Source organism: Megachile rotundata, chromosome 11 (assembly GCF_050947335.1).
Source record: "Megachile rotundata isolate GNS110a chromosome 11, iyMegRotu1, whole genome shotgun sequence".
Taxonomy (NCBI): Eukaryota; Metazoa; Arthropoda; class Insecta; order Hymenoptera; family Megachilidae; genus Megachile; species Megachile rotundata.
This window is the reverse complement of record NC_134993.1, coordinates 9,195,173-9,207,404: the sequence shown is the minus strand read 5'-3', so window position 1 is coordinate 9,207,404 and position 12,232 is coordinate 9,195,173. Positions and strand designations below refer to the sequence as shown.

The window sequence follows — 12,232 nt, the reverse complement described above, 5'->3', positions numbered from 1 at the left end:
TTACAAAATTTTTTCAAGGTTATCCATGTTTTTTTTTTAATATAAAAATACATCATTTTATTTATTGTATGTTACACCTGACATAACTCTGCATTTATGCATATATGATAATAGTGACCTTGAGATAATATAACCTTGAAATAATCTAGAACTTAAATGTTTAAATTAAATTTAAATGGAACTTCATTTTTATTTTAGAATAAGGTTATGCATATATAAAAATAAATAACTTTAAAAAATTGTTATAAAATTACCTTTATACAAATTATATGATTTTGTATCACTATAAGTTTAATGTAATTGATGAATAACTGCAGTATATTAGGATGAAATTAACTTTTGATTTAATTCAATATTGTAAAATAAGTATTGAATTTCAAAATGTTCAAACTGTAAAAACTATTTTAATTTAATTTGCACTAATTGAATTAAATGAAACTTTAATCTTGGTACTGTTGATAAAGACAGTTTACTCCTTTACTACATGTTGATTACACAGTAGTCCTAACATACCATGCGTCGGGCATGAACATAGAAAATCGATAGATGGGAAAACTGACGTTACGAATTGGACCGATCTTATCAAACCTGCTTCATTGTGTAAAATGATTTCTATTAATCTGTGACAGTTTTTCTGAGGAACATTTTATAGTTATAATCAACGTATGTAATTGTTTCATAATTGTTATTAATATGTGTAATTATTTTATAACTGTTACAAATCTACTTATACTCATCTAAACTTAATCTGATTCACAATCTTATCATTCAAATTTTATTATCTTTTATCGAAATTCGATTAGATTTGAAATTTAAACAAAGGTAAAGATTTGAATAATAAAATGATTAGAAGTTTAACATAAATAGATTTTAATTTCCAAATTATATTCTGACTCAACCACATCGACTTTAAAATTTTTTAATAGTATGAAAGGATGTATCGATAGATGTCAGTAACGCATCGATAATTTATCGATAATCGATAGCCTATTCCATGAAGTCCGCCATTACCAAAATGTCCGCCATAGTTACAAGTGAAAAACTGCCATACTAGCACTTTAATTATTGACGTTTCAAATGTTTCTTACAAATATCAATTCATACATTCGTACAAACTCTCGCGAGCGAAGTAAATATCTTCCAATCTCGGAACCGCCATTCCTTCGAACTTTCGGAAAGTTCGAAAATTTTGCTGGAGCGCAGAAATGTTCGCGGTCGTATCAGGGAAAGTTTCGTAACTGTCTGCGTGGAAGGAGGAGGAAGAAGAAGGTCGGGGCGGTAGAAACGAACGAATAGTCGAGGAAGATAAAAAAATTCGAATTACATACACTCCGTAAAGCCATGTGGAAATTTAAATGGTGGTCGTAAGAAAAGCATAGAGTTGTCTGAGACAGAGTTCCTCGGTTGGGCGCGTAAAAGAGATTTTACCGGGGTCGAAGCAGCTAGACCTGAAGGTAGAAGAAGGAGGAAGAAGGTGACGCATGAGGAGGATGACTAGGTGGGTTGGTAGAAAACTTACAGGTACCGGGAGGAAAGAGAGAACTGAAAGGGTTAGTTGAATGGGCGCTGTGTGTGCTTTTCTCGTTTGAAGAGCTTCGGATTGCCCAGTGCCGTACTGAAATTACTTTGCGCTTCTGATTTTCTGACGAATCGTTTCAATTCATCAGTAGCTTATTAAATGTACAAATACTTATTGAAATGTAACTTCGAATGCATCGAATTGGATAAAAAGGTACTGCGCATTTTTCAAGACAAAAATAGTTTTGTTGTCGCAGCATTGATGCTAAGGGTGCGTTTTGACTGAGCGGAGTAAGAGCATCGTTTGCGTTCGTTGTAAATGACCGTAGCGTTAATTGTTTGGTCTCTTCAAACAGATAAATACGAATGAATGTTTATGGAGTTTTAATGGAGCGTTTACACTGAGCGGCAGAAGTCGGGGAAATTCAATGTCTTTTTTTATAATGGAATTTTATTGGGGAGGTACTAGTATTTGTTTGTTCGATGGAAATCATAACCGAGCATCCGAATGTTTAGTATAATGAATTGAATTGCGTCGCATTGAAATATGTCAATTAAAACGGGTTGAACAGGATTATTTCGATTTAAAACGCATTGAATTGCAGTGAATAAAATTTATAGGCATTGCTTTCAATTATATTTACTGGAATTGAATCGCATCGAATTGAATTAGATATAATTGACTGTTACCAAATTGAATATTATAGAATTGACTTATAGGGAATTGAATGGAGTGAAATTGACTAGTGTCAAATGTAACTGTGTAGAATTGACTAGAATTGAACAATTGATTAGTGTTCAATTGAATTTGCACAGAATTGAATTACAACGAATTGAATTGTGTAAAATAGATTAATGTTGAACTGAATCAAGTAGAATTGAATTGCACGAAATTGAATTACGTCAAATTGACTAGAATTGAACTCAATGATATATATTTGATTAATGTGAATTGAGTCGCACAGAATTCAATTACGTCGAATTGAATTGTGTAAAATAGATTAATGTTGAACTGAATCAAATATAATTGAATTGCACGAAATTGAATTGCGTTGATTGACTAGAATTGAACTCAATGATGTAGAATTGATTAATGTTGAATTGAATTTGCACAGAATTGAATTACAACGAATTGAATTGTGTAGAATTGATCAATGTTGAATTGAATCATGTAGAATTGAATTATGCAGAATTGAATTTTGACGAATTGAATTACATTAAATTAAATAGCGTAAAATTGACGAACATTAAATTGAATCTCGTAGAATTGATTTGTACGGAATTGAATGATGTTAAATTGAAATATGTAGAATTGATTAATGCTGAATTGAATCTCATAAAATTGACTATTACCGAATTGAATCGTACAGAATTTAATTTTATAGAATTGACATTCATACAATTGATTAATGTTGAATAAAATTTCGTAGAATTGAAGCGTGTCAAATTAAATTGCATAGAATTGACTATTGTTAAATTGAATTGAATTGTGCAGAATTGATTGCTGTTGAATTAAGTCCAATCTCGAATAAATCTCATAGAATTGAAATTAGTTGAATTGAATTGAACAGAATTGACAAGTGTTGAATGACATCGAATTAAATCACGTATAATTGACTCTTTGAATTGAATCGCGTAAAATTGACATACATTGAATTGAATCGCTTAAAATTGACCACGGACCAGTGTAATCATGTAGAATTGACTCAATGTCAAATTAAATTCCACAGAATTGACTAACAACGAATTGAATCACAAATAATTGCCCGCCATTGATTACCATTAAAATTGAATTTAATTAATTACCATTAAATTGAACCTTGTATGGAATTGATTACCATTAAATTAAACATAGAATAAAATTGATTATCGTTAAATTAAACATTGTGCGAATTGACTATCATCGAATTCAATTACTGAAAATTGCCGGGCGTTGAATTGAATCACAATTTCGATCACGTCGCGTTGAATCGCGTCAGATTCGGTCACGTCGAATCAAAACACGTTGAATTGAAACGCGTCGAATTATAACACGTCGAATTAAAACGCGTCGAGTCGAATTCATTCGACGAGCGAGCGTTCTCATTGTTAGAGCATTCGTTTCAGCGAGCAATCTTCGAGCGACGGAAAAATGCTCGTTCACGCTTGAATGCGCTCGAAATGACGTTAAGAACGAGCATTCGTTCGCCTATTCTAAACGCGGCATAACGTTACCGACCGAGCGACAAACGCCAGTGCCCCGGAAGATACAAACGGTGGCCAGAAAATCGTGCGAATTTTCAAGCGGCGCCAGTCCCCCGACGATCAGGAAAGAAACGGGGAAAAATAAACGTCGAGGAAAATGAGACAAAGAAACAAGAGATGTCGCTCATCGTCTCTCACCGTTTTGCTTCCTTTTCCCTTCTGGCCGCGGTCTGTTTTTCGGACAATTCCAAGTAGCGAACCGCGATTGCCGACACAGCAATCTAAGACGCGAAAAAGAGAGGTGGGGACCGAGGGGAGTTACGGATAAAAAGAAAGGGACGAGAGGAAGAAACGGTGGAGAAGTAGAAAGAAACTGAGAGTGAGTAAGTAAGTAAAGTAAGAGGGTAAAATAAAAGAGGAATCGGAGAGGCTCTTTGGACGTGGATAGAGGGAAGGGTCAAATAAGGTGGACCGCTGTCGGAGTCGAAGCGGGAGGCCGCTCAAAGTGGACAGAAAGAACGAAAGAGAGACAAAAGAGAAAAGAAAACGAAAGAGTGAACGAGCAAACGTACGTACACGCGAGAAGGACGGTGAGGATAGAAAGAAAGGCACGAACGGGACGGCACAGGTAAAGGCTGAAGGAAGACGAGGAAGGCGATGAAGGAGAGAAAAAGGCAAAAAGGGAGACGGAAGACACAGACCTCGCCGGCTGGTGGCTGGCGGCTGGCGGCACCGCTTGATGTACGTCGGGTCCGTAATTACAGGTTTTCGGAACGCCTCGCTCGACGAACCACGCTCTTTGAGAGCTAGGGCCCTTCCCTCGCCTCGTCATCTAACCGGTGACTTCGAAATACTTGTCATTTCTTCGATCTCTTTTTCCTACTGTGAAAAATATCCCTACCTTCAGCAAATGTTAATGAGACTCAAAGAATCCTACCGATGAAAACTACACCGCTATAATTTCGACTAAGATAGTCCGTTTTCGAACAAACCATGCCCCTAGAGGTCCTTTCGATCTCCTTCGACGCGCAATATGCTTTATTTTTATTTCGTACCTAGCAAGGTTACCTACACTAATTTTGGCACGCTCGATTTTTATAAAGATGTTCTCGGTTTTTCTATGTTTACAAACTTAAGATTTGGTTAGTTGTTTGACAACAAATTTAATAGTTTCTTACATTTGTTATGGATTACTTTGTTAAATTGATAAATTATTGGTACAGCATGTTTCTCATTTTTATAATATATGTTCTATAATTAAAAATTTTTTAAATAACTGCTTTATCTTGCTCTACTATCTCTACACTTTGAGACTGAATGTAACCTAACCTAAACTAACCTAATTTATTTTATCACTCAGATTTTAAGAACAAAAATATTTAAATTTAAATAATAAAAATGTATATTTAAATTGGAATGAATAAATTTCAATAATAAAATTATGTATCAGGTTAGATTATGTCCGAAGTTGAAATGGAACTTTAGGTTATGTCAGAAATTAAAATGAAAATATACCTTGTCACTTTATGTAGGAAATGTAAATAAGAATAAATAGATTTAATTTGATAAAATTACATGTTCTATATCAGTTGTTATCATAATATAATTGATATTTAGCCAGATTGCTGTATCAAGGCCTATTTCAAACTTGGAAACAGGTGGTCTGGTGATTCATAAGCAGAGTCGTTGCCAAATACACTGAACTCCTTAAACTCTCACTGTCTCCTGAAAAAATTAACCAAAAATTAAAGAAAAAGAATTATAACAATATTGTATAAATTTCAAACTAATTCAACTATCAAGTTTACAACAATAATAAAAATTGAATATCTTAAATTATTTGATATTTTTACAAAAATTTTGAAGGCTATTGAAACAATTATTTACAACTTCTCAATCACATAATAAAAATTGAATATCTTGAACTACATTAGTCAATAAAATTTTTTTATATTTTTACAAAAATTTTGAACACTTAAAACACTTAGTGTGATATGATTATTTTTATTTGGGAGATATTGTTTTGGTACACCCGGTATATAGAAGCTGGATAAAAGTTTGGAGCGTATACATGCCACGGTAAACTGCGTGAAAGACTGTGCAATGTGGTGTGTTCGGATTCGATACGCGTGTGTTTAATTTTGATCATCGATAGCTTGAAAAATTGATAATTAATAACAATGTACGGAGCGAATTTCTTGCAACTGTACAGTACAGCTTCTTGCGATTCCAGTAACTTATATTAGCTTCATTAAAAATCTAAAAAAGATTAAATAAACGTACACTAATTTTAATTCAAGAGATTTGTAACAATTATTATAAGTTGTATGGTAAGAGAAGAATGTATGGAACATATGGAATGGGATCATCGAAATACCGCTGTGAAAAATCACGGTACCGTGCATTTTAATATCTTGACATTCGTAAGAAAACCGAGAAATGTTTTCGGGCGAATAAGAAGCAATGCGAATGGGCGACAGGATTTAAATTCCATGCGGTTGATACATTTTTGTACGCTCGAGAAAATTTCAATATCCTTCGAACATATCCTTCTATAGATTTGCAGTATTTTATTCGTCGATATCAAACAGCTTGGTATGCGGGGTAACGCTGTACTAGTATTTACCGACCAAGCGAAAGGCGCATAAAGTCAGCTCGGAGATGAATCTTGTCCTGATCGTGTCCAGATGGCTTTCCTACGTTTCACTGTAAACCGAATACTTTCTCCTTTAAAGGAGTTCCATTCCATTAGATATATTTCACAAAACTGAAATACCACATTTAGAAATTTTTTATTTTTACTTACAAATTTATAAATTTTCAAAGTAATTTGCAACTTTCAAATTTGTTCATTTTTGGCGGGTAAAAAATGGCGGGATGGCTTTGGCAGTCGAGCATTTTTCGACTTTATTTATACAGCCCTTTCTATAATTTTTTTCGCTATTATAATCCAACCAAGGTCATAGGAGACTTCACAGTGTATCGATCACAATTACGAAAAGATTTAACTTTTATTAAAATTGAAATTCAACGATGCTTTTCATCGCATGTAAAGATCTCTGATATTGTAGGCAACGGCCCTAATCTTCACACGTCGCGTTTCTTTCCATATAATTATATCTCACGGTGCTACGCTTCGAATAATTATAATGACGGACATCATTAAGCAAGTAGAAAACGAAGAGAATATTAGAGAAGTTGTGTAAGGTGCAAACGGAAATGATTATTTTCATACTTTGGTCATTATTAAAATTGACGGTTCTAATGAAGTATGCTACGTTGAATGATGAATCGTACTTGAAATTATATATCAAACATTCCTGTAATGATCGGGGAACAAGTACTTTTGTTTAAAAGGCTGAATAGTTTCAAGTTCAACCCATATGATTCCAACACATTGACAATGAAGTCTCCACTCGAATCGAATACTTTTATTCTCACAATGATAACTTTAATGAGAGTATTAATCTTTTTAAAAGCTTACCTCACATTATCACGGTGATTATGAAACGAAATAATGTAACTATCTTTATAATTCGATTTATAAAACAGAGACATAATTGTGCTGCGTTGAAATTCTGTTGTAATTATACCATAAAATAAATAATAGATTGTGAACGTCATAGTAAGTTATTACTAGTAAGAATACAGCGCCAATATATTAACCAAAAATGGCTAATTTAAACTCGATTTCCCGCCAACAAATTGCCGCATTATAAGTAGCCGCCCTAAATAGAGCTTTTTAAAAACACACGTGTAAAAGAAACATTAAAAAGTGACACTCAAAAAGATATAATAAATAAAAAATATGTGAATGAATACTTTCTTATTATCCTTTTTTTATGCATTTAATATAGTATTAAATGGTGTGTTTTAAATAAAGCTGTAGATTGCGTATTGTTAAAATCAAAATGTGGTATGATATTCATGTTAAACTATACTTAATGCCATCTATTGCCATGGAAAGAACAAATTTTGTAAATAAAATTATAATGGTTTTGTGGTTACGCGGCGTTGTAGTGTTAAGTTACAGGTGGTTGTAAATGTACTCTTTCTTTATGTAGAATTATACACGTTTATTTTAATTTAACAAATTTTATATTATTAAAATAGCTATAATAGATTTATATATAAATTTAATTGAAATAAACAAGTGTGAATAACAACTTTGTTATCTTTGTCATTGTTGTATAATATCAGTAAAGAAACTTATTCAACAATTTTTTAATTTTATTTTTTTTTAAGTTGAAGTATGAAAAACATATTTTACACACATTTGAAAATTTCATTATTGTTTGCACAGATAATTAAAAATGCTTCAATATAATCAATTTAAATAATTATATAATCTCTCTGAAATATTCACAATATTCATCTTGCTACTCTTTCAGAGATTAATTAAATTAGTTGACCACAGGATACTCAATTTTTATTTGCTTTCACTTTCATTTTTCAGTAAATGCATTCATGTAAAAAAGTCAACAAGAAAAATAATGGAAAAAAATGTTGAATAGGATTTTAGTATCATTTACAGTGTAAGAAATTTAATAGCGAAACCACTTGTTGAAAACACAGTTAAATACTGAAATTATTTGTACAATGAACATGTAATCACTCCAACAGTGATTACATTTCTAGAAGTCATTACTTTTTCATGATACGTCAGAATTGTGCGCTTCACAATCTGACAAGATCAGACATTGTATCCCTACTCCACCCTTCCTGACTGTGGCGTCAGTCCTGGTCAGGACGCAGCCTTAGCTCAGTTTGCCTAGAGACGCGTCGACAGTGGTATCGTATGTTCATTCTCTTCTATAACAAAAGAAGTTAGAAAGCACTCGTAGTTAAGGTCCATATAATCGTTCAGATTATAATAGATTTTATACTTCCATATAAGTTTCAAGGTCACTTGTAGAAAAGCACTGGCAAAATGGTATGTACATTCCTTTTCATCCCTTAATTCAGGTAAATGTGCACTGAAGCAAGATGATTCATTATGACAGCTTTTCATTTCATATTTTCCCTCTTGCTCAGGTAGAGATCAGATTTCTATGCATGTGTAGAGCTTTTCTGTTCTATAAACCTATTTACACATAATGCGATATATGTGTGTGCCTATGCCATGTGTTCAGCTTTTTATTGTAAAATTTATGTTTTTTTATTTTAAGTATGTAATATAAAAAGTTTCAACATAGAAGTATGTCAAATTTAAATAATTCAGTTACAAAATTTGTAAAAATACTATTCATTTATCTGCAAACATGTGCTTATCAGACTAAACTAAATGAAGAACATTAACATTGCATGATTTAAAATCAGAGTAGAGAATCCTAAATGATTGAATTAATATTATCATTTTTAATTCTTATAAATTTTTATTTATAAATATTTAAAATGTATAATTTGTAATAAAACTTAATGTAATGTATATTACTGATAATTTGGTGGAATATTATTAATACTCTAAAATTACTTTGGTATTATGTGTTAACATGACATATTTTTAATGTAATTAATAGAGTAAAGTCATTGGTTTCCAACAATAATATTTATTTTTCATAATAAGTATATAATGTAAAAATGCTTATAATAGGAACTTTATGAAATCATATTTCTATAGCTTATCATAACAAAAGGTTGAACCTTAGGGATGTGATGGTCTATTCTTTGTATAGGATATCCTATTCTATAGACCTATTAATATCTATCCATCCTGTCAAAATAAAATACTTCTCCGCTGAGAGTTCTATTCTAAAATCTGAGCCATATTTGGGGTTGACTGTAGTGTTCAATGGATTGCGTTATAATTTTTGTCGATCAATACCACACAAATGCTGTGCGCGGACCAATAGGGATATATAGAGAGGCATCTTTCAATGCGCAGACTGCCAGGAGCTACCCTACAGTTTTTCTGTCAGGCTCCGCCCTTAGAGTTCTTCTGGATAGGAAAACCATCCTTAGGTGCTTAATTGGTATATGACTCACCACAGAGCTCGATCGATCCAGCTTCCCCAGCTTTTAGGTCTATTGTTCGAGTATCCTGGATTCAGAATGTGCCTCCTCCGTTACATGTTATCATATACTCAAATACATAGTATTTGGTATGAATGATGAGAAACTTAAATAACAAAATTATAGATCAAATGAAAATGACAACATGAATAAAAATATTGCAATCTCTTTAATGACTATTTTTTTTATTTTATATATATCAACACAATTGAATTATAAATATTTAAGCTTGTAGTAGATGTTTTAATAAAACATCTTAAAACTTATTTATAACATTATTTTATATTTGTACATATAGGTACATTAATAGAATAAATTATTGTTTATTACAGGTTTGGATTAACCATGTCTACTAAGAGGCGTCGTGGGCCTAAATTAAACATAGAACATAAAATAATACATGAAGGCCATAATAGATAGGATGAGTGGATCTCGACAGAACGAAGCACGTTGCTTCAATGAAAATTCTCCACGGCCACCAGTACCTGGTAAGATGTTGTAAATAAGTTGTTATAATATAGCTATGTTAATCAACATAGCTACAACCTGTTATAATTAAACTGTGAATGATTATGTACTTACAACATAAGTCTGCAAAGTATATACGAATCATATCTATAAAATTTGTAGATTATAGGTTACATGATTTATGTATGTTTTACAAATCTTAACGTACCATGAATACATAAACATCTGCAGTCTAGTTATGATACATTATATAAAGTTATTTAAATTACTCCTATTTTAAAGGAAGATTAATATATTACAAATATAATTGATATTTTAAGTGTAAACATTAATTTTTGCAGGAGAGGAAACAGGAAACTACGTCAGCAGGTTCCGTCCACAGAGTCCAACTCTGACCCCTAGGCGTTCTTCTTTTGCAACACCAACAGCTTCAGGTTGCGATGCTTCGGCACCTTTGGGATTTGAACCGGAAGGTTGCTGTAGTACGACAACTATGGAAAGCGATTCACCACCAGCTTGTTTGCGGTGGGCCAGGAACCTGCATTCCTTGCTGCAGGATCCAGTGGGCTTGGAATTGTTCAGAAAATACCTGGATCAAGAAGGCAGACCTCATGCAAACCCTCTTAACTTCTGGTTTGCCTGTGAGGGTCTCAAGGAACAAGATGATCCTGAAAGGATACATCAATTGGTTAAACTTATCTACAGAAAGTTCTTCCTCAAGTCGCAGTTAGCTATACCAGAAGATGTACGAAAGGAGGCTAATCGCAGGGTTAAAGAAGGGAGGGCAGATGAAAGAGTATTCGATGCTGTACAGTTGGAAGTCGAACGTCTCATTAATGAGACTACGTATCCAAACTTTCTACGATCTGACATGTATCTTCAGTATGTTCAGTCCTGCCAAAACCCAGATTCTGGTGGATGTCCTAGTTCAGGATCCAGTCGGGAAATGTCTGTTTCTTGTGGGCCAAGTTTATTGCCCACTGTCCATGAAGACAGTGAATTTGTTAGTTCCATACATAGCTCGCATTCAGCTAGTGAAACGCCTGGGGAATTGAGGAGTGAGCTGAGATTGACCAAAGATATGCTTATGGCTACCCAACAAACGAGGGCGATGGATCTTCGACCAAAGCCAGAAGCATATGCTGGGTAATTTATCTTTTTATAATTATAATTCTTATTTGAAATATTATTCAGAATGCTTAAAGTTAGATTTGCATTAAACGCTTTATTTAGCTGGTTTCTTTTTCATTTTTTATTTTTTTTGAGCTTGTTGTGTGGTTTTTTTTTTAACATTTTTGTAGCATATAATATTTCATGTACATAGCATTTTTAAAATATGAAAAATATATAACCTAAATATGTCACACCATGAATAAGCATAGTGTACAAAATATTTTAATTTTTTTCTCATATTTTAATCATTATAATATTTCTGTTAATATATTTTCCAATCTTCTGTTTGTTTGTTTCCCTTTGGTTTGATGTTTTGCGTGGCCTTCATAGCATTTACTTGCAACATGGAACTAGTCCATATCATATGCTCGCACCCAGACTGCACGCACAATATTCCTCATACAACCCAGTATCCAGACAGGATTCAGAACTTCAAAGCTTGAGCAGTGATGCACGAACTGAATCAGACAATATGTCTCTCACCGATTCATCAGTGTAAGTTTTTTTTACATTATTTATTACATAAAAACTATGTGTAATGGATAATATAATATGTAAATAAATTTGTTAAAATTTCATAATCTTTCATTAATAATTACTCGTATTTAACAGCCATGTCCTTATGTAAAGTTCTTTTTTACATAAATTGTTCCATCTGCACTAGTTGTTTTCTTAAACTATTCAGGTATTAATGTTTTTACACTATGATAAAATTCATGAAATTTCTCGAATACAGTGATTTGATAAAAACAATTCAATACTTGGATGTACCCAAGTTTCTGGTGTGATTACTGTTTTGAATTTAAAAAATAAAAAAGAATTATATGCAACCTGTTACTTAATATTAATGCTTTAAGTTTGTATGCATATTTTTATA

General features: G+C 32.6%; 1 protein-coding gene and 1 long non-coding RNA gene across 8 annotated transcripts in view; one reads left to right on the top strand and one right to left on the bottom strand.

Annotated features, from left to right (window-relative positions):
• Nucleotides 1-12,232, top strand: part of Axn (protein axin) — a 33,892-nt gene that overhangs the window by 18,287 nt on the left and 3,373 nt on the right. For 2 of the 4 annotated variants that reach the window (XM_003702411.3, XM_012283306.2), the window contains exons 2-4: nt 10,047-10,202; nt 10,524-11,328; nt 11,686-11,850. In XM_003702411.3, coding sequence (XP_003702459.1) covers nt 10,115-10,202; nt 10,524-11,328; nt 11,686-11,850 — 1,058 coding nt within the window. In that variant the 5' untranslated portion in view covers nt 10,047-10,114. Of the gene's footprint in view, nt 1-7,715; nt 7,736-10,046; nt 10,203-10,523; nt 11,329-11,685; nt 11,851-12,232 lie in introns of those variants that run through there. The other 2 variants (XM_012283308.2, XM_012283310.2) reach the window with 2 other exon arrangements.
• On the bottom strand, nt 5,201-7,313 carry LOC105662236 (uncharacterized). Of its 4 annotated transcripts, none has more exons than XR_013039836.1 (4): nt 7,187-7,313; nt 6,509-6,627; nt 5,778-6,429; nt 5,201-5,427 (listed from the first exon to the last, which is right to left on the bottom strand). It is a non-coding gene; the product is annotated as an uncharacterized LOC105662236 (long non-coding RNA). The 4 variants fall into 4 exon arrangements; XR_013039838.1 differs by having other exon boundaries at nt 5,259-5,427; nt 6,333-6,429; XR_013039837.1 differs by lacking the exon at nt 5,201-5,427 and having other exon boundaries at nt 5,599-5,961; nt 6,101-6,429.